At 41.4% G+C, this 21,739-nt stretch overlaps 1 protein-coding gene across 1 annotated transcript in view; it reads left to right on the top strand.

Moving 5' to 3' along the window:
• ITPKA (inositol-trisphosphate 3-kinase A) overlaps positions 1-21,739 on the top strand; it is a 201,458-nt gene that overhangs the window by 158,683 nt on the left and 21,036 nt on the right. The window contains exons 5-6 of the mRNA XM_082275020.1: positions 6,662-6,763; positions 10,499-10,570. Of these exons, the coding sequence (XP_082131146.1) occupies positions 6,662-6,763; positions 10,499-10,570 (174 nt within the window). The remainder of the gene's footprint in view (positions 1-6,661; positions 6,764-10,498; positions 10,571-21,739) is intronic.

Raw genomic sequence — 21,739 nt, 5'->3', positions numbered from 1 at the left:
TGTGAAAGGGGTCTTAAGCTGCCCCAGGTTCAGGATAGTACTGACATCAGATTGGTCTTAAAAAGTACAGTATCTCACAAAATTAAGTACACCCCTCACAGTTTTGTAAATATTTTATGATAATTTTTCATATGACAACACTGAAGAAATGACACTTTGCTACAATGTAAAGTAGTGAGTGCACAGCTTGTATGACAGTGTATATTTGCTGTCCCCTCAAAATAACTCAACACACAGCCATTAATGTCTAAACCACTGGCAACAAAAGTGAGTACACCCCTAAGTGAAAATGTCTAAATTGGGCTCAATTAGCCATTTTCCCTCCCTGGTGTCATGTGGCTCGTTAGTGTTACAAGTTCTCAGGTGTGAATGGGGGAGCAGGTGTTTTAAATTTGATTGTATTGCTCTCACTCTCTCATACTGGTCACTGGAAGTTCAACATGGCACCTCATGGCAAAGAACTCTCTGAGGATCTGAAAAAAAGAATTGTTGCTCTACATAAAGATGGCATAGGCTAAAAGAAGGTTGCCAAGACCCTGAAACTGAGCTGCAGCACGGTGGCCAAGACCATACAGTGGTTTAACAGGACAGGTTCCACTCAAAACAGGCCTTATGCTCAGCGTCATATCCAGAAGTTGTCTTTGGGAAATAGACGTAAAGGGGTTCCAGCATTGAAGGGGTGGGGGGTCAGCCGGTCAGTGCTCAGAACATACGCTGCACACTGCATCAAATTGGTCTGCATGGCTGTCGTCCCAGAAGGAAGCCTCTTCTAAAGATGATGCACAAGAAAGCTCGCAAACAGATGGCTGAAGACAAGCGGTATTTGTTTTAGAAGCGTGTGGGGCGGCAACCAGGTGAGAAGTACAAAGACAAGTGTGTCTTGCCCACAGTCAGGCATGGTGGTGGGAGTTTCATGGTCTGGGACTGCATGAGTTGTGCCGGCACTGGGGAGCTACAGTTCATTGAGGGAACCATGAATGCCAATATGTACTGTGACATTGAAATATGAAGAATCCGCGCTTAGGATAATTTTTAGCCTCTTATATGGTATTTGATACTGGCTGCAGCTCACCTATGCGCTATATTCCTAGAAATATAGTAAGAATAAAGGGTAAAAAGAAAAGGTGTATGGCGCTGCCAGAATGTATTAATTGTTCCGTGTGTCTTTCAACGATGCTAAATGTATATTAAATGTGTGTCTCCACTGTGAATTATAAATTAATAAAGTGTCAAGTGCATCATATATGTGACTGGTGAAAAGTATATGGTGAGTACAACACTAATAGGCGATCCAACCCTGTGAGGGGTTTACAATAGTGCTAAAACAATTGGGAATAAAATGGGTGAAAATGCAATGTGAATAAAAAGTATGAGAAAATGTGAGTGGTGTCAACCCAATAAATAGAGAAAAATTGGTAAAAATCAGTTGGATCCACTTAAAAACATACAATACCACATGGGTGAACTGTGAAAATCCTTAAACGGTGTAACTATACAATAAATAGCATCATATATTGACATGAAACTATATAAAAGGTAAGTATATAAAAACTTATAAACCACTCTAAAATTTGACAGCAATAGTCCAGGTGCTAGTAGGTCCGTAGTGACTAAAAGGGCATAAAAAGGAGGGTGGTCCCACAATGGAAAAACCCTTCCTAAATTAGGGGAGCAAAAAGTGACTTGAGTGCAGGTGCTCTAACGGAGAATTTTGGAGGTGTTCGGATGTCAGTGACAATTCAGTGCTCCACGCACCCCTTGGACCGCATTCACCAGAGTTGATCACCCCTACAGGGGTATCAGGCCTTGGATATATAATCCTGGGGTCCCCTTCTCTGGTTGTTAGGGTAACTGTGTGGTCCAATATTCTGCCCGAGTCCTGCGTGCCAAGGTCCTTGGGGTTGGGGTCCACGGGTGCACAGATATATATGGGGGAAGAAGGCTCACGTAGAGTAGTACCGCTTTTAAAATTGCTTTATTAGAATCAAAAAGAGGGTACTCACAAACATAAAGAGAATAATCGGCATGTAAACAGCGATAGTTGCGCACTTCCGGGACGCCGTGCGTTCCACGGGCCGGATGTGCGTTCCACTTGGGCGGATGTGACGCGATGACGCTCTACATACGTTTCGTCGGAGTGACGTCTTCAGGAGTTCACCAGTCACATATATGATGCACTTGACACTTTATTAATTTATAATTCATAGTGGAGACACACATTTAATATACATTTAGCATCGTTGAAAGACACACGGAACAATTAATATATTCTGGCAGCGCCATACACCTTTTCTTTTTACCCTTTATATGTACTGTGACATACTGAAGCAGAGGACGATCCCCTCTCTTCAGAGACTGAAATGCAGGGCAGTATTCCAACATAATAACTACCCCCAAACACACCTCCAAGACAACCACTGCCTTGCTAGAGAAGCTGAGGGAAAGGTGATGGACTGGCCAAGCATTTCTCCAGACCTAAACCCTATTGAGCATCTGAGGGGCATTCTCAAACGGAAGGTGGAGGAGCGCAAGGTGTCTAACATCTACCAGTTCCGTGATGTCGTCATGGAGGAGTGGAAGAGGACTCGAGTAGTAACCTGTGAAGCTCTGGTGAACTTGGGGCCCAAGAGGGTTAAGGCAGTACTGGAAAATAATGGTGGCCACACAAAATATTGACACTTTAGGCCCAATTTGGACATTTCTAATTAGGGGTGTACTCACTTTTGTTGCCAGTGGTTTAGATATGAAGGGTTGTGTGTTGAGTTATTTTGAGGGGACAGCAAATTTACACTATTATACAAGCTGTACACTCACTACTTTTACATTGTAGCAAAGTGTCATTTCTTCAGTATTGTCACATGAAGATATATTAAAATATTTACAAAAATGGGAGGGGTGTACTCACTTTTGTCAGATACTGTATGTGTAGGCTTTGCTGGATACTTGTGTTGTTTTGCTGCAGCCTGTTCAGAATATTCATGTACTGGCAAATTCACTGTAGGTACGGTTTTCTTTTTCCTAATTAACCCCAACAACGATCTTCTTATTTAGTCTGATAAATGTATAATTTAAACTGTTTTGTTATATTTGTTTGTGAATTGTAATACAATACCTCCTGATCCTGCCAAAAATCTTGTGAACTGATAACTTTGTGCATGAGGAGGGGTTAAGGAAATTATGAGGGGGAAGGAGATATGGAGAGAGCTGTGTAATGTTGTAATTCTTCAGGAGTTGACAGGGCTGACACCATTTACTTAGGATTTTAGAGTGTAAAATACACAATATTGTCAGCTCAAACAGGAAAGTAGGAACACAATATACACTGCTCAAAAAAAGATTAAAGGAACACTGAAAACACATCAGATCTCAATGGGGAAACATATCATGCTGGATATCTGTACTGGTATGGATTAGGTATTGTGTTAGGAATGAAAGGATGCCACATCGTTTGATGGAAATGAAAACTATCAACCTACCAAGGACTGAATTCAAAGACACCCCGAAATCAAAGTGAAAAAATAATGCAGTAGTTTGTATGGCCCCCACGTGCTTGTATGCAAGCCTGACAATATCAGGGCATGCTCCTTTTGAGATGATGGATGGTGTCCTGGGGTATTTCCTCCCAGATCTGGACCAGGACATCACTGAGCTCCTGATCAGACTAAGGTGCAACCTGGTGGCGTCAGATGGACCAAAACATAATGTCCCAGAGGTGTTCTATTGGATTTAGGTCAGGCGAGCGTGTGGGCCATTCAATGGTATCAATTCCTTCATCCTCCAGGAACTGGCTGCATACTCTCCCTACATGAGGCTGGGCATTTTTCGTTCACCAGGAGGTGGTCAAAGGATTTCATCCCAATACCTAATGGCAGTCAGGGTGCCATTGCCTAGCCTGTAGAGGTCTGTGTCTCTCCATGGACATGCCTCCCCAGACCATCACTGACCCACCACCAACCAGCCATGTGGAACGTTCTTACAGGCAGCATAACATTTTCCATGGCTTCTCCAGACCCTTTCACATGTGTCACATGTGCTCAGGGTGAACCTGCTCTCGTCTGTAAAAAGCACAGGGCTCCAGCGGCAAACTTGCCAATTCTGGTGTTCAGTGGCAAATGCCAATCGAGCTCCACGGTGTCGGGCAGTGAGCACAGGACCCACTAGAGGACGTTGGGCCCTCAGACCATTATCCTGAAGTCTGTTTCTGATTGTTTTGTCAGAAACATTCACACCAGTGGCCTGCTGGAGGTCATTTTGTAGGGCTCTGGCAGTGCTCATCCTGTTCCTTCCTGCACGAAGGAGCAGATATCGGCTCTGCTGATGGGTTTAGGACCTTCTACAGCCCTGTCCAGCTCTCCTAGAGTAACTGCCTGTCTCCTGGAATCTCCTCCATGCTTTTGAGACTGTGCTGGGATACACAGCAAACCTTCTGGCAATGGCACGTGTTGATTTGCCATCCTAGAGGTGTTGAAAAGCCTTTGGAACCTCTATAGGGTCCAGGTATCGCCTCATGCTACCAGTAGTGACACTGACCCTAGCCAAATGCAAAACTAGTAAAAAACAGTTAGAAAAGATGAGCAGGACAAAAAATGTCAGTGGCCTCCACCATTTAAAACCATTCTTTTTTGGAGGTCATCTCATTGTTGCCCATCTAGTGCCCCTGTTGTTATTTCATTAACACAAAAGCAGCTGAAACTGATTAACAACCCCCTCTTCTACTTAACGGACCAGATCAATATCCCAGGAGTTTAACTGGCTTGATGCTATACTCTGATAAAAAAGCGTTCCTTTAATTTTTTTGAGCAGTGTATTTTGTGGCCATAAACCGGTATTTTTCTATACTTTCAGCATGTTTTAAGGGAAAAACATGGGGAAATGTGCACATATAGCAAATATGTATTATGTTTATTATTATTTTACCTTTACATACAGGGAGTGCAGAATTATTAGGCAAATGAGTATTTTGACCACATCATCCTCTTTATGCATGTTGTCTTACTCCAAGCTGTATAGGCTCGAAAGCCTACTACCAATTAAGCATATTAGGTGATGTGCATCTCTGTAATGAGAAGGGGTGTGGTCTAATGACATCAACACCCTATATCAGGTGTGCATAATTATTAGGCAACTTCCTTTCCTTGGGCAAAATGGGTCAAAAGAAGGACTTGACAGGCTCAGAAAAGTCAAAAATAGTGAGATATCTTGCAGAGGGATGCCGCACTCTTAAAATTGCAAAGCTTCTGAAGCGTGGTCATCGAACAATCAAGCATTTCATTCAAAATAGTCAACAGGGTCGCAAGAAGCGTGTGGAAAAACCAAGGCGCAAAATAACAGCCCATGAACTGAGAAAAGTCAAGCGTGCAGCTGCCAAGATGCCACTTGCCACCAGTTTGGCCATATGTACAAGGTGTGCAATACTCAGAAACATGGCCAAGGTAAGAAAGGCTGAAAGACGACCACCACTGAACAAGACACACAAGCTGAAACCTCAAGACTGGGCCAAGAAATATCTCAAGACTGATTTTTCAAAGGTTTTATGGACTGATGACATGAGAGTGAGTCTTGATGGGCCAGATGGATGGGCCCGTGGCTGGATTGGTAAAGGGCAGAGAGCTCCAGTCCGACTCAGACGCCAGCAAGGTGGAGGTGGAGTACTGGTTTGGGCTGGTATCATCAAAGATGAGCTTGTGGGGCCTTTTCGGGTTGAGGATGGAGTCAAGCTCAACTCCCAGTCCTACTGCCAGTTTCTGGAAGACACCTTCTTCAAGCAGTGGTACAGGAAGAAGTCTGCATCCTTCAAGAAAAACATGATTTTCATGCAGGACAATGCTCCATCACACGCGTCCAAGTACTCCACAGCGTGGCTGGCAAGAAAGGGTATAAAAGAAGAAAAGCTAATGACATGGCCTCCTTGTTCACCTGATCTGAACCCCATTGAGAACCTGTGGTCCTTCATCAAATGTGAGATTTACAAGGCGGGAAAACAGTACACCTCTCTGAACAGTGTCTGGGCGGCTGTGGTTGCTGCTGCATGCAATGTTGATGGTGAACAGATCAAAACACTGACAGAATCCATGTATGGCAGGCTTTTGAGTGTCCTTGCAAAGAAAGGTGGCTATATTGGTCACTGATTTGTTTTTGTTTTGTTTTTGAATGTCAGAAATGTATATTTGTGAATGTTGAGATGTTATATTGGTTTCACTGGTAAAAATAAATAATTGAAATGGGTATACTGTATATTTGATTTTTGTTAAGTTGCCTAATAATTATGCACAGTAATAGTCACCTGCACACACAGATATCCCCCTAAAATAGCTAAAACTAAAAACAAACTAAAAACTACTTCCAAAAATAGTCAGCTTTGATATTAATGAGTTTTTTGGGTTCATTGAGAACATGGTTGTTGTTCAATAATAAAATTAATCCTCAAAAATACTAATTTGCCTAATAATTATGCACTCCCTGTACACCTAAAAAAACTGCAAGCAGTGAAGGGATAGTCATCTGAGCTGCAGAAATCTGTCGGGTCCCGAAGTATCTGAGTCACTATGACTTGAGGGTACATATTTTGTCTTGCCAGATTTGCTCATCACACGCAGTGGTATATATTTTTGAAGTATTGAGGAAGTGAAATTTATCTGAAAACATTCCTTTTCTTCTCCAGAAAGGTGATGGAACATGCAACACAAACTTCAAGACCACAAAATCAAGAGACCAAATTCATAAAGCTTTTCTTGAATTTATTGATGGCAACAAAGTTATACTGGTAAGTTACCTTGTTAAACAGCTTAGGCCTCTTGCACATTGCAGCTTAGAAAAGCTCAGTACAGCTTCTTTTTTTTTTTTTTTTTACTGAGCTAAAATACAGCCCATTAATTGTAATGTGCCTATGCACACAGGCGCATAAAAAAGGGCCATACATTCTTCAGTCAAAAAAAAAATGAAAAATTGGTCAGTAATTTACGTCTCATGCACGCAAATGCGAACAAATGTGCACAAATGCTCATTTACATATTGTCCAGAACAAGAATGCAAGAATACGTCTTTGTGCATTTGCGTGAAAATGTGCATTTGCGTGCCAAATTGTGCAAAGGCATATACTCGAAAATGCACGTAAATACGTGCAAATACATCCCAAAAAAAAAGTTTGAAAAAAGTAAACAAAAGTAGATGCTCAAACAGGAGTATCATGTGCAAGAGGCAAATGAAAATGTGTTTTTATTTAGTTTAGTTGTTTATATACTGTAACACCTATTTAGAAAGTCATTTTTGCAGTGATGGCCACATTTTACATACTTCCTGTGGTGGAGTTAAATGACATGAACAGGGAAGTTTCATAAGCTTGGTTAGGTATGGCTTTTCCAGTTACAATGCACTTTCCACTTTAATATATTTAGCCTTTTCTAAGTCTTACTGGAAAAAAAACACTTGGTTATCATGAGAATAAAAAGTAAGCTTGTTAAAAAAAAAAAGTGTTTTACACAATAAAAAGTGCAAAAGCATGTTTTTAACATCCAAATTATGAAAATGTATATCTAAACCCAAGAACCAAAATGCAGGGATGCACCGATACCAATTTTGTTTTTAACACCGAGTACGAGTACCGATACTTTTTTTAAAATACTTGCCGATACCAATTACTGATACCTAGGAAGAGTGGGTAGAGGGGTGTTTTGAGAAGTCGGGGGGGGGGGGGGGTTTAGGGTAGTTGAGGGTGGGGTGGGTTGGAATAGGGATTGTGGGGTGGGAGAGTTGTAATGGAAAAGGCTGTGATCACTGGGGGGAAATGGGAGGGTCATTGGGACACATAGGAGCAGAGGTGACAGCTGGTGGAGGGAAGGAGGAGGCAACAGACAGAAGTGACAGCTGGCCAGAGAGGAGGAGGAGGCGGGGATGGCACCTGCCAGAGAAGACAGCCGGGTGGACGAGAGGAGGAGGTGAGGATGGCACCTGCCAGAGAAGACAGCCGACCGGAGGGGAGGAGAAGGTGTGGATGGCACGCGCCAGAGATGACAGCTGGCCGGAGGGGAGGGGGAGGCGGGAATGGCACCCACCAGAGATGACAGCCGGAGTGAAGGAGGAGGCGGGGATGGAACCCGCCACAGAAGACAGCCGACCAGAGGGGAGGAGAAGGTGGGGATGGCACCCACCAGAGATGACAGCTGGCTGGAGGGGAGGTTGGAATGGCACCCGCCAGAGATGACAGCCAGCCAGAGGGAAGGAGGAGGTGGGGGTGGCACCCGCCACAGAAGACAGCCGGCCAGAGGGGAGACGGAGGCAGGGATGGCACCCACCAGAGATAACAGCCAGCCAGGGGGGAGGAGGAGACGGTAATGGCACCTGCTAAAGAAGACAGCTGGATGAAGGAAAGGAGGAGGTGTTCCGTTCCCAAGCTGACTTTGCTTCTAGTATCGGTTTCGGTTATCGGAGCATTTGCGTGAGTACCGATACTCGTGCAAATGCTTAGTATCACTACCAGTGCAACCCTAGTAATATGCAGTTTTTTACATTTATTGCAAGCTACATGTTGATGTTGCCAATTGATCTTGTTAATCAACATGTTGATCTTGTTTTTGAGATTTCAAGTCACTGTAAAAGAAGTTACAAACATGTTATCAGCTTTCCCCACCACTGTCTCTGAGCTACAAAACACCTCCTCCTATGTAATTAAGATGGGGGATATTTTTATACAAATCAGGAGAGCAGCGTAGGGTAACTGGAAGGATCACAGGTGTTAAAATAATGGAAAAAAAAAAGCTTAAGCAAAAAAAACCTAATGCAGCTACCTCATCTAAGGACTGGTAAGCTGCACTGGATTACATTTTTATTGTTGTTATTGCTTTTTTAGGTTTAGATACGCCTAAATGCCAATTCATCAGAATTCACACGAGAATGTGAACTGAGAAATGGAAGCTCATGGATCTCAACTGAAGTGTTATTCAGGGGTTTGGAAATTACATTCAGCAAAAGTTAGCTTGATCAATACAAGGACTTAGGTTTGATTCTGCAAAAAACAAACCTTCAAAGCAAGCAACAAATCTAGGCTTAGTCAAAAAAATAGATAAGTGCCAATAGTGATAAAGCTCAAAAAAAAGGAGGACTAATTAGAAATGTTGATAAACCTTGCAAAAATGCATTGATCTTAATGATAATTATATTGAAAAGAGTTGAATACATGTTGGGTAGGTGCATAGGGGTGTGGCAGGCAGTAAATACACACAATACAGTCCTGATTTGCAAAGAACATTGTATTAAACAGTAAGTCAACTGGACTAGTGGGAAGCTCACCTGTCTGGAGCCACTTACAAGCATGCAGTGTATTAACAGCGGTCAGAAGACTCAGGAAAGCTTTTAGACAGGGAACCTGCCCCTAGTCCAGTGATGGCGAACCTTGGCACTCCAGATGTTTTGGAACTACATTTCCTATGATGCTCAACTACACTGCAGAGTGCATGAGCATTATGGGAAATGTAGTTCCAAAACATCTGGGGTGCCAAGGTTCACCATCACTGCCCTAGACTGTCTACTCATATAAAGCACGCCCAAACTAAGGGATCAGAGTCTTAAATAGACTCTGCATGACCTAAGATGGCTGCCAGGGTCACATGGTGCATGAGCATCCAACTGGATCGAACTCAATTGACCAAGGAAATCATAGAGAAGCATAGCTTTTCTCGACTTCCTCTCCCATCTGCATCGCCTCTACAGACAAGCATCACCTGCAGTGGAGAATATAGACTGCACCTGCCTACATACACATTATGGCACAGGGCACCACAATGTTGCTGTTCCATTTTATAAACTGATATTTAAAACTCTCTGTATCGCTGTTAGTACAAGAGCCCCCCTACTTTTGATAGAATACAGATAGAACTTATAATGAGGCTGAGATGATGGGGTTGATTTATGATAGGCAAATAGGTTCTTCAAATTTCAAGGGAATTAGCCTCAGAGATTAGTGAATGAGGTGAAGCTCAGCTGACCTCCATCATCTGATCATGGGCAAGCAAAAATGCTTTGTTATTTTTTCCTTGCGTGTGATTTGGGTATTCTTTGCTAAGTGAATCTTCACCACATTGACTAAGTTCTGGGGGAAATTGCCTTTTAAAGTAAAGTCTATTTTCCTTTATTAAGTGAAACCCAAAACATCAATCCGGGAAGATGCTCAATTTTTTCTGTACCACTGTAGGAGCATCCAGGATTCTGATAAATGTGCCATTAAGAAAAGTTAGGATTTTATGACCTAAAGTCTGTTTTTTGCCTTAAGGTATATTCAGTAAGACAAAGAGCTGTATGCCCTAAGAGTATATTCAGTAAGACAAAGCGCTGCATGCAAAGTAGAATTCCCAATGGCATCCAGTAAAAGTTTACCTTCCATGGCTCTCACTCCAGTAAGCCAAAGTCTGATTTGTTTGCAGTTTACATCATTGTTGCGCCTGACACTGCCTTAGAGTGAAAGTCAAGCTATATTTGTAATATGTATGTTTTTTATCTTCCGCAGCAAAAATATCTAAATCGACTACAGGAGATCAGAATAATTGTAGAGTCTTCAGATTTCTTTAAATGCCATGAGGTGAGGGGCCATCCGCTTTTCCTTCCTTTTTATAATACACTGCTTAAAAAAATTAAAGGAGCGCTTTTTAATCAGAGTATAGCATTAAGTCATGTAAACTACTGGGATATTGATCTGGTCAGTTAAGTAGCAGAGGGGGTTGTTAATCAGTTTCAGCTGCTTTGGTGTTAATTTAATTAACAGGTGCACTAGATGGGCAACAATGAGACAACCTCCAAAACAGGGATGGTTTTACAGGTGGAGACCACTGACATTTTGTTTTCCCTAATCATCTTTTCTTATTGTTTTTTTACTAGTTTTGCATTTGACTAGAGTCAGTGTCACTACTGGTAGCATTAGGCGATACCTGGACCCTATAGAGGTTGCACAGGCAGTTCAACTCCTCCAGGATGGCACATCAATACGTGCCATTGACAGAAGGTTTGTTGTGTCTTTCAGAACAGTTTCAAGAGCATGGATGAGATTCCAGGAGAGCTTGACAGGGCCGTAGAAGGTCCTTAAACCTTCAGCAGGACCTGTATCTGCTCCTTTCTGCAAGGAGGAACTGGATGCGCACTGCCAGAGTCCTACAAAATGACCTCCAGCAGGCCACTGGTGTAAATGTCTCTGACCAAACAATCAGAAACAGACTTCAGGATGGTGGCCTCAGGGCCCAACGTCCTTTAGTGGGTCCTTGCCATTAAACACCAGAATTGGCAGGTCTGCCACTGGCACCCTATGCTTTTCACAGATGAGCAAATGTGACAAATGTGAAGGGTCTAGAGAAGCAGTGGAGAACGTTATGCTGCCTGTAACATCATTCAGCATGACCGATTTGGTGGCGAGTCCGTAATGGTCTGGGGAAGCATATCCTGACTGCCATTCGGTATTGGGATTAAATCCTTGGACCCGTTGTCAGACCCTATGCTGGTGCAGTAAGTCCTGGATTCCTCTTGGTGCATGACAATTCCCAGCCCCATGTGGCAAGAATATGCATCCATTGATACTATTGAATGGCCCCCACACTCGCCTGACCTAAATCCAATAGAACACCTCTGGGACATTATGTTTCGGTCCATCCGATGCCACCAGGTTGCACCTCAGTCTGTTCAGGAGCTCAGTGATCAGATCTGGGAGAAAATACCCCAGGACACCATCTGTCGTCTCATTGGGAGCATACCCCGAGTTTGTCAGGACAGGCATGCATACAAGCATGTGAGGGCCATACAAACTACTGAGTACCATTTTGAGTTGCTGCAATGAAATTTCAGCAAAATGGATTAGCCTGCTGCATCATTTTTTCACTTTGATTTTTGGGATGTCTTTGAATTCAGCTCTCGGTAGGTTGATAATTTTCCTTTCTATCAAATGATGTGGCATCCTTTGGATCCTAACACAATACCCAGTCCATATCAGTATAGATATCCAGCATGATATTATTCCCCATTGAGATCTGATGTGTTCTTTTAATCTTTTTGAGCAGTGTATGTATGTTTTATACCTGTATGTTATCGGGGGGAAAAAATTATGTTTTGTAATAGTACTATAATTCACAACAGAAATTTTTTTTAATTAACTCATTGTTGACCATTGCTGAAATGCAGTATTTGGGTATATCTAAAGCCAAAACCTTTCATATATATATATACACACTGTACATATATACAGTACTGCGCAAAGGTTGTAGACCAGTGTGAAAAATGCTCTAAATTAAGAATGCTTTCAGAAATAGAAGTGTTAAAGAGGTTGTAAACTAATTTAAATTTTTTTTTTTTTTTTTTACAACCTGCAAGAGAAACACATAATGAGCTAGTATGCATCGCATACTAGCTCATTATGAAATACTTACCTTAGAACGAGCCCCCGCCGTGCCGCTCACTCACCTGTATGACGAGCGACATGTTCAGTCGCCCGTCTTCCGGGATCGCGGCATCCGGCCATCTGATTGGCCGGAGCCGCGGTGACGTCACTCCCGCGCACGCGCGCGGGAGCCGACCTTTCACGGCACGGGGCTCTGAAGGAACGGCACAATCAGCCGTTCCTTCAGAGCGCGTGCGCCAGTGACGTCACTGGCTGCATTAAAGGTAAATATCTCCTAAACGGTACATGTTTAGGAGATATTTACAGTACCTATAGGTAAGCCTTATCATAGGCTTACCTATAGGTACAACTTCCCGAGGAGGGTTTACTTCCTCTTTAATAGATTATTATTATCAATTAACAAAATGGAAATTAAATGAACAGAAGAAAAATCAAATCAATATTTGGTGTGACCACCCTTTGCCTTCAATACAGTATTAGTTCTAGACTTAGGGAATTAACCACAGATCTTATGTGGATCTAAGCTGCCTCAAATCCTTCTGTCTTTTCTTGTAATCCCAGACAGACTCAATGATGTTGTGATCAGGGCTCTGTGGGGGCCTAACCATTACTTCCACGACTCCTTGTTCTTCTTTACACTGTGGATAGTTCTTAATGACATTAGCTGCATGTTTGGGATCATTTTCCTGCTGCAGAATACATTTGGGGCCAGTCACATGCCTTCATTTCAGAGATTAGAGGTTGATAATTGTGACAAAGGGATTTCATCTAATTGCCAATTGTTTATTGTTTTTTGAATCTGTTTAGCTGCTAAGCAGCCAGACACCTATTGATCTCTGTGTGGAGATCTTTTTCTCTGGTAAGAAGTGTGTTCATACTGGAGGTGTGCTGTGTACACTGTGGTCTGTTGTGTGAACACTGCTGAAGATTGGAAATTACCGGGCTGATTCTAACAAAGCACCTTTATACTTGTGGGGCTCTTTCACCTTTAGTTATTTTATGTGCACATTTATTTATTTACAGTATCCATTTTCATTTATGATTGATGTTCTTTATTATTTCACAATTCTGGTGTCAATGAGTCTGTGGTAGTGAGCCCTTATAGATCCTCAGCTCAGGATTCCCCAGGGCGCGGAGTCTAAGCCCCTGCCTGCTTCTTCACCAGGGCCCCTGATAGTGGGGATGGACTTGCAGCAGACTGGAACCAGGTCGAGGCCCCCAGATAGGCCCAGCTGAGGATGTGGAGACCGCTGGCATGTGCAGGGTAAACAGGAGACTATAAGGAGATCCAAGAGATAAGCCAAGGTCAGGACAGGCAGCAGACGAACATAGACGGAGAAACGAAGCCGGGTCGGTACACAGGAGATCAGATACAATAGCCAAGGGATACACGGATGGGAGCTCAGAGAACAGCGATGTTGCTGAAGCAAGGAGCAGTGCACTTAGCATGTGTATATATAGGGAAGCACACAGTGAGGTGACCCAGGAAGTAATAGACAGGAACAGGATATAACCCACAGTGGAGCAGGGCGACGCCCATAGGAGAACAGAGAAGCCAAACACCACATGTGAAGGGAGGCAATAGCAGCAGGGAGGTAAGAGATACAAACAAAACTACAGGCTAACTTGTGACAGTACCCCCCCTCTTACGGGGCCTCCCCACTCGTTTGGGCCCAGCCTTGAAAGGAAACTTCTGATGAAAAAGTTTCACCAAACGAGGGGCAGAAACATCAGTGGACGGAATACAACATCTCTCCTCAGGACCATATCCCTTCCAGTCAACTAGATAGAAGAGCCTGCCCCTGGAGAATTCGGAATCCAAGATTTGCTTGATTTCATACTGATCCGACTTACTGGCTGTTGGAGAAGGACGAATAGGACGAGAAAACCTATTAATGATGTATGGTCTAAGGAGAGAAACATGGAAAACATTGGGGATTTTTAGATGCGATGGGAGACGGAGCTTAAAAGCGACAGGGTTAACCTGGCAAAGGATTGTAAAGGGACCAATGAAACGGGGAGCAAATTTCATAGAGTGTACTCGGAGACTGATATTCTTGGTAGAGAGCCAAACCTTATCACCAGGGAGAATTTTGGGGCCCACGCGGCGATAACGATATGCCGCTACTTTGTACCTGGAAGCCGCCAGATGTAAATTCTTGGAAACATCTGCCCAGATAGAATTGAGAGACCGTTTCATCTCTGCGGCCGCGGCACCTCAGCAGAGTTCAGAACAGGAAATGGTACTGAAGGATGGCGGCCAAATACAGTGAAAAAGGGAGACTCACCAGTGCTGGCATTTGCGTGGTTATTGAGGGCAAATTCTGCCCAGGGTAAAAGGTCTACCCAATCATCCTGATGGGCAGAAATGAAGGCGCGAAGATACCGTTCCACATTCTGATTAACCCTTTCCGTTTGACCATTTGAGCTGAGGAGAAGTCCAACTTGATTCCAAACGATGTGGCCAGGGCTCTCCAGAAGCGGGCTGTAAACTGAACTCCTCTATCTGAGACAATGTGTGAGGGCATACCATGGAGACAAAAGATTTCCTTAATGAAGATGGAAGCCAAAGTGACAGTAGAGGGTAGGCCTGGAAGTGGAGTTAAGTGACACATTTTAGAAAACCTGTCCACCACCACCCAGATAACGGTGGAGCCTGCTGAGTGGGGTAGTTCCGATATAAAATCCATAAAGATGCAGCGCCATGGTAGATCTGGAACAGGTAGATGTAAAAGGAGACCTGCTGGAGCTGATGTAGAGGACTTAGACTGCACACAAATGGAGCAAGCCTGGACATATTCCTCAACATCCTTCCGGAGTGATGGCCACCAGTAGTAACGCTGCAGGAAGGCACAGGTGCGTTGCACACCATGATGTCCAGAGAGTTTAGCGTCATGTGCCCATTTGAGAAGCTTGGGGCGAAGGGAGGGCACCACAAAGGTCTTTCCGGGAGGGATATGTGGAGACTGAAGGTGAGTGGAGGCCAGGAAACAATTGTCAGGAATAATAGGTTCAGGTTCAATATGACACTCGGAGTCAGCCACGTCAAATGATCTGGACAAGGCATCAGCACGAGCATTCTTGGAGCCGGGCCAGAAGGTTATGTCAAAATTAAACCTGGCAAAGAAGAGAGCCCATCGTGCTTGCCTGGGATTCAAACGTCTGGCGGACTGCAGATACTGGAGGTTCTTATGATCGGTATAGATCAGAATACGATGAGGAGATCCCTCCAGTAGATGTCGCCATTCTTGTAGTGCAAGCTTGATAGCCAGAAGCTCCCTGTCCCCGATGGTGTAATTTTTTTCCGCATCAGAAAACTTCTTAGAGAAGAATGCACAGGGGCGGAGCTTACTGTCATGCATTTGGAGAAGGATGGCCCCCACTCCCAAGGATGAAGCATCCATTTCCAAGAAGAAAGGCTGAAGAATGTCAGGACGTTTGAGAATAGATGCCGATAGAAAGGCCGTTTTGAGCTTGTGGAAAGCCTCGACAGCTTTAGGAGGCCAGGTTCTGGCATTGGCGTGCTTCCGGGTCAAAGAGGTAATGGGTGCCACCAGAGAGGAGTAATCAGGGATGAACTGGCGATATAAATTGGTGAACCCCAAGAACCGTTGTGTAGCTTTTAGACCATAAGGCTGAGGCCAGTTGGAGATGGCCTGAAGTTTGGCAGGATCCATAAGCAACCCTTTATCTGTGACTATGTAGCCTAAGAAAGGAACTTGGGTTTGCTCAAAGAGGCACTTCTCCAACTTTACATACAAGCGGTGGTCCCGAAGACGTTGAAGAACCGTACAAACATGCTGGCGATGAGTGTTCAAATCTGGAGAAAAGATGAGTATGTCAGATACACGATGACACAAACGTATAGGAGATCAGAAAAAATGTCATTAACAAAGTTCTAAGAGAACAGCTGGGGTGTTACACAAGCCAAAAGGCCTTACGAGGTATTCATAGTGCCCGTCTCTGGTGTTTTCCACTCATCTCCCTCTCGAATCCTAATCAAATTGTAGGCTCCACGGAGATCTAACTTGTTGAAAATACGAGCATCTCCTAATCTGTCAAAAAGTTTGGAAATGAGGGGTAAAGGGTACCGATTCTTAATGGTGATGGCATTGATGAAAAAACGAATTTATGCAGCGCTAGCTCAAATAAAGTGTAAAGTGCTGTGATATGAATACAATATTCAATATTTTATAAAGTGCACACTGTATGATCAAATGTAAAAAAAGTGCTATGTGCTAAAAAAAACTCTATGCAATAACAAATAAATAAATATATAAATAGATATATTAGTGCACAATAAACAAAATAAGTGGTTAGAAATAGTCCAAATAAATATTCAGTGCTTGAAAAAAAGTCCTTAAAGTGATCCAATTAAGGTGCCAAGGTGCCAAATAATTAAGGTGCTTGCAGAGTGATATGGTGCCCCTCAAGGTTCCCCACTCACCAGATTGCAGATAATAATAGACCTTCAAAATTATTGCACATTGCCCGGGATCTTTACAGGACCAGAACTTCTCCTATGTAGCCTTGGAACTTTTTTGGGTCAGCTTCCGCTTCCACCGTTAAACAAAAGAATGGCCATACATGGTGAAGTAAGTATGAACAATTTTTATTGCCAAAAAATGTTCAGATGGGTACTTACAAGCATAAATAGAACTCAGGCATATACAGGGAACTCGTGTGGCGCCGCTCGCGGCGTGCGTTCCACACACAGGAAGTTCCTGACCGGAAGTGACGTTTGTTTTGGTCCGCAACCGGAAGTGCGTCAACGCGTTTCGCCGTCAATACAGCGTCTTCAAAGACATCACTTCCTGTTAGCGGAGGCTCTTTATATCGTAGCCTCTCGATGCTAATTTCCGGAATCTAATTGTTTATACTTTAACAATCGATCGTAAACCATATAGCTTATCTAATGGTATTGTTATAGTGGAATTACTCATCTATAACCTTTGTTATTTAATTGATAAATCCATAATATTCATGAACGATTGATACGTCCGGGCATCACTTCCTGTACACAAAGCTTATTTAACCCATTGTTAATCCTGCTGTTTTACAATATTAAAAACATTAGAAATATTAATATTTTATTGTGTTCTCATTATCTAATTATTCAATTTTATTACTAAGTTTAATAATGATAATAAAAATATTAAAAAAATAAAATAAAAAAACGTTAAAATCAATCTTGAATAAACATTAAAAAATATATTAATGATAAGAAATTATATTAATAGAAAAACCTATAATATATTCCTATAAATATTGGGACAATTAATATTTTATTAATATGATATGCACAAATCATTGGAACCATTATGTAAAAATTGATATATAATCTTGAGTTCTAAAAACATATATATATGTGTATGGAGAGGAAAAATGGTCATTGGAGGAATGTATTAATATAATAGTATACATAGTCAGATGTAAATTTCTATACTAAAACTAATAAATAAAGAGTTGATTAAAAACAGTTGAGAGGAGATTGTATTATATGCATTTTTACCATTAAAGGAATAAAAAATATTTTGGGAGGGCTACCAATTGGATAGGAAACAGTTAACATCTAAGTCTACGTTCAATCCTTTGGGTTTGAGTGTCTCCAAACGATGGATCCACTGGGTCTCATTTTGTGACACTGCTTTTTTTAGGTTGCCACCCCTCCAGTGGGGTTCTATTTTGTCTATGGCACAGAAGGACAAGAGGGTGGGGTCACTATGATGGAACAATTTGAAATGGTGGGAAAGGCTGTGGTTTTTAAACCCTTTCTTTATATTGGAGACATGTTCTCTCAGTCTCACCTTCAGTTCCCTAGTGGTCCTACCCACATATTGTAGTCCACATGGACAAGAGAGAAGGTAAGTCACATGTGTGGATGAACAAGTTATAAATTTATTGATTTTATACATTTTACCATTAAAAAATGATTTAAAATTCATATTTTTCCTTTTTCTAAACCTAGAGGTGCGGCAGATCATACACCTGCCGCAGCTAAAAAACCCATTCTGATCCCAGAATGTGCCTATTTTTTTAGGTGGATTAACCACATTATGTGCTAATTGTAATCTGAGGGTTTTAGGTTTAGTATAAATGAACTGTGGTTTTGAGGGAAGTAAAGTTTTAAGAACATTATCTTTTAATAAAAGGTGCCAGTGCTTTTTTAAAATCTTCTCCATTTTGGTGTGTTGTCTTGAAAAGCTGGTGAGGAATGCCATACTAAAATCTCTATTTGTCTTTTCTTTTTTCTTAAATAGATCCTTACGTTCAATATTTTTAACTTTTTTCTTGATTTTCTCCAAATCTCTTTTCTTATATCCCTTTTCAGAGAATTTATTTATGATTACTTCTGCTTGTTCATCGTAATCACTTTCTTTGTCGCAATTCCTTCTTATCCTCATTAGTTGGCTACTAGGAATTGTATTGAGCCATCTGGGATGGTGGCAGCTACCTATGGGGATGTAGCCATTGGCATCCACTTCTTTAAAATAGGTTTTTGTAAAAAGTTTGTTGGATTCTTTAAAAATACAAAGGTCCAAAAAATTGATACCTTCCAAACTATTTGTGTGAGAAAAAGAGATGTTATATTTGTTATTGTTCATAGATGATAAAAACTGATCTAATGTATTCTGGGTACCCCTCCATATAATAAAAATGTCATCTATGTATCTCTTATAGGTGATGAGTTCCTTAGGTCTATTTTTAAAAATTTGTTCACTCTCCCATTTCCGCATAAATATGTTTGCTATGGATGGAGCATATTTTGCTCCCATGGCAACTCCTTTCTTTTGTCTATAATAATCTTTCTCATGCCAAAAAAAATTGTTGCTCATTGCGAGGTCAAGTCCTTGTAGTATAAATTCCTTTTGTTTCATTTTTATTTCCGTCTGGTCCAGGGCCCATTTTGCTGCTTGTAATGCATGATCCTGCTTAATGTTTGTATAGAGGGAGTTGACATCTACTCCCACTAGAATGTCACTTTCCTCTGTTTTAATATCTTTAATAATTTCCATAAGGTGTTTGCTATCTCGCAGGTAAGCCAATCCTTCCTGTGCTAGTGGCTGAAGAAAACAGTCCAAATATTCTCCCAGACGTGATAAAAGGGAATCCACCCCGCTCACAATGGGCCTGCCAGGTGGATGTTCCTTGTTTTTGTGTATTTTGGGCAGCTGGTATATTACCGGTACTCTGGGTGCATCTGGTACCAGGTACCTACTTTCCTTCTTGCTAATATTATTTTCTTGGCGTGCCCATTTAATAAGTCTGGTAAGTTTAGCTTTGTATTTCTTAGTAGGGTTCCCTTTTAATTTTTCATATGTCTAAGGGTGCAGTGTTGGATGTATTCTTTCCTGCATAATATTTTTTGATATTTAATTTTCTCACAAATTTTTGGAGATCGATATAGGTATCGAATTTATTTAGATTTTTTTCTGGCGCGTATTTTAATCCCAAACTTAAAACTTTGAGTTCATCCTCGGTAAAAGTGGCAGTGCTTAGATTAAAAATTCCTTCTGTTAATTTGTTCTTTTTCTTTTTCTGCCCTTAGGAGAGTTCACTTATACCCAATTGAGAAACAAATCTGTTTTTAACCCCAAAATTTTAAACAATCAATTTATAGATGTTTTTAAAGCTATGGTAGAAAATGATTTGGATAGTCTGAAAATAAAAAATTCCAGGAAAAAAGAAGACATAGAAAGAGGTCTTAAACTATTGGAAAAAAGAAAAGACATAGTAATACGGGCCGCAGACAAAGGAGGCGGCCTTGTAATCCTAAATAAAAATGACTACCTGAATGAATTAAACCGACTGGTCAATGATCCTGAGACATATGAAAAATTAAAAGGGAACCCTACTAAGAAATACAAAGCTAAACTTACCAGACTTATTAAATGGGCACGCCAAGAAAATATTATTAGCAAGAAGGAAAGTAGGTACCTGGTACCAGATGCACCCAGAGTACCGGTAATATACCAGCTGCCCAAAATACACAAAAACAAGGAACATCCACCTGGCAGGCCCATTGTGAGCGGGGTGGATTCCCTTTTATCACGTCTGGGAGAATATTTGGACTGTTTTCTTCAGCCACTAGCACAGGAAGGATTGGCTTACCTGCGAGATAGCAAACACCTTATGGAAATTATTAAAGATATTAAAACAGAGGAAAGTGACATTCTAGTGGGAGTAGATGTCAACTCCCTCTATACAAACATTAAGCAGGATCATGCATTACAAGCAGCAAAATGGGCCCTGGACCAGACGGAAATAAAAATGAAACAAAAGGAATTTATACTACAAGGACTTGACCTCGCAATGAGCAACAATTTTTTTTGGCATGAGAAAGATTATTATAGACAAAAGAAAGGAGTTGCCATGGGAGCAAAATATGCTCCATCCATAGCAAACATATTTATGCGGAAATGGGAGAGTGAACAAATTTTTAAAAATAGACCTAAGGAACTCATCACCTATAAGAGATACATAGATGACATTTTTATTATATGGAGGGGTACCCAGAATACATTAGATCAGTTTTTATCATCTATGAACAATAACAAATATAACATCTCTTTTTCTCACACAAATAGTTTGGAAGGTATCAATTTTTTGGACCTTTGTATTTTTAAAGAATCCAACAAACTTTTTACAAAAACCTATTTTAAAGAAGTGGATGCCAATGGCTACATCCCCATAGGTAGCTGCCACCATCCCAGATGGCTCAATACAATTCCTAGTAGCCAACTAATGAGGATAAGAAGGAATTGCGACAAAGAAAGTGATTACGATGAACAAGCAGAAGTAATCATAAATAAATTCTCTGAAAAGGGATATAAGAAAAGAGATTTGGAGAAAATCAAGAAAAAAGTTAAAAATATTGAACGTAAGGATCTATTTAAGAAAAAAGAAAAGACAAATAGAGATTTTAGTATGGCATTCCTCACCAGCTTTTCAAGACAACACACCAAAATGGAGAAGATTTTAAAAAAGCACTGGCACCTTTTATTAAAAGATAATGTTCTTAAAACTTTACTTCCCTCAAAACCACAGTTCATTTATACTAAACCTAAAACCCTCAGATTACAATTAGCACATAATGTGGTTAATCCACCTAAAAAAATAGGCACATTCTGGGATCAGAATGGGTTTTTTAGCTGCGGCAGGTGTATGATCTGCCGCACCTCTAGGTTTAGAAAAAGGAAAAATATGAATTTTAAATCATTTTTTAATGGTAAAATGTATAAAATCAATAAATTTATAACTTGTTCATCCACACATGTGACTTACCTTCTCTCTTGTCCATGTGGACTACAATATGTGGGTAGGACCACTAGGGAACTGAAGGTGAGACTGAGAGAACATGTCTCCAAT

The sequence above is a fragment of the Pelophylax lessonae genome (assembly GCF_965119305.1).
Source record: "Pelophylax lessonae genome assembly, chromosome: 13".
In the NCBI taxonomy this organism is placed as follows: domain Eukaryota; kingdom Metazoa; phylum Chordata; class Amphibia; order Anura; family Ranidae; genus Pelophylax; species Pelophylax lessonae.
Note: the sequence above shows the minus strand (reverse complement) of the source record. Positions and strands in the feature narration are given on the sequence as shown.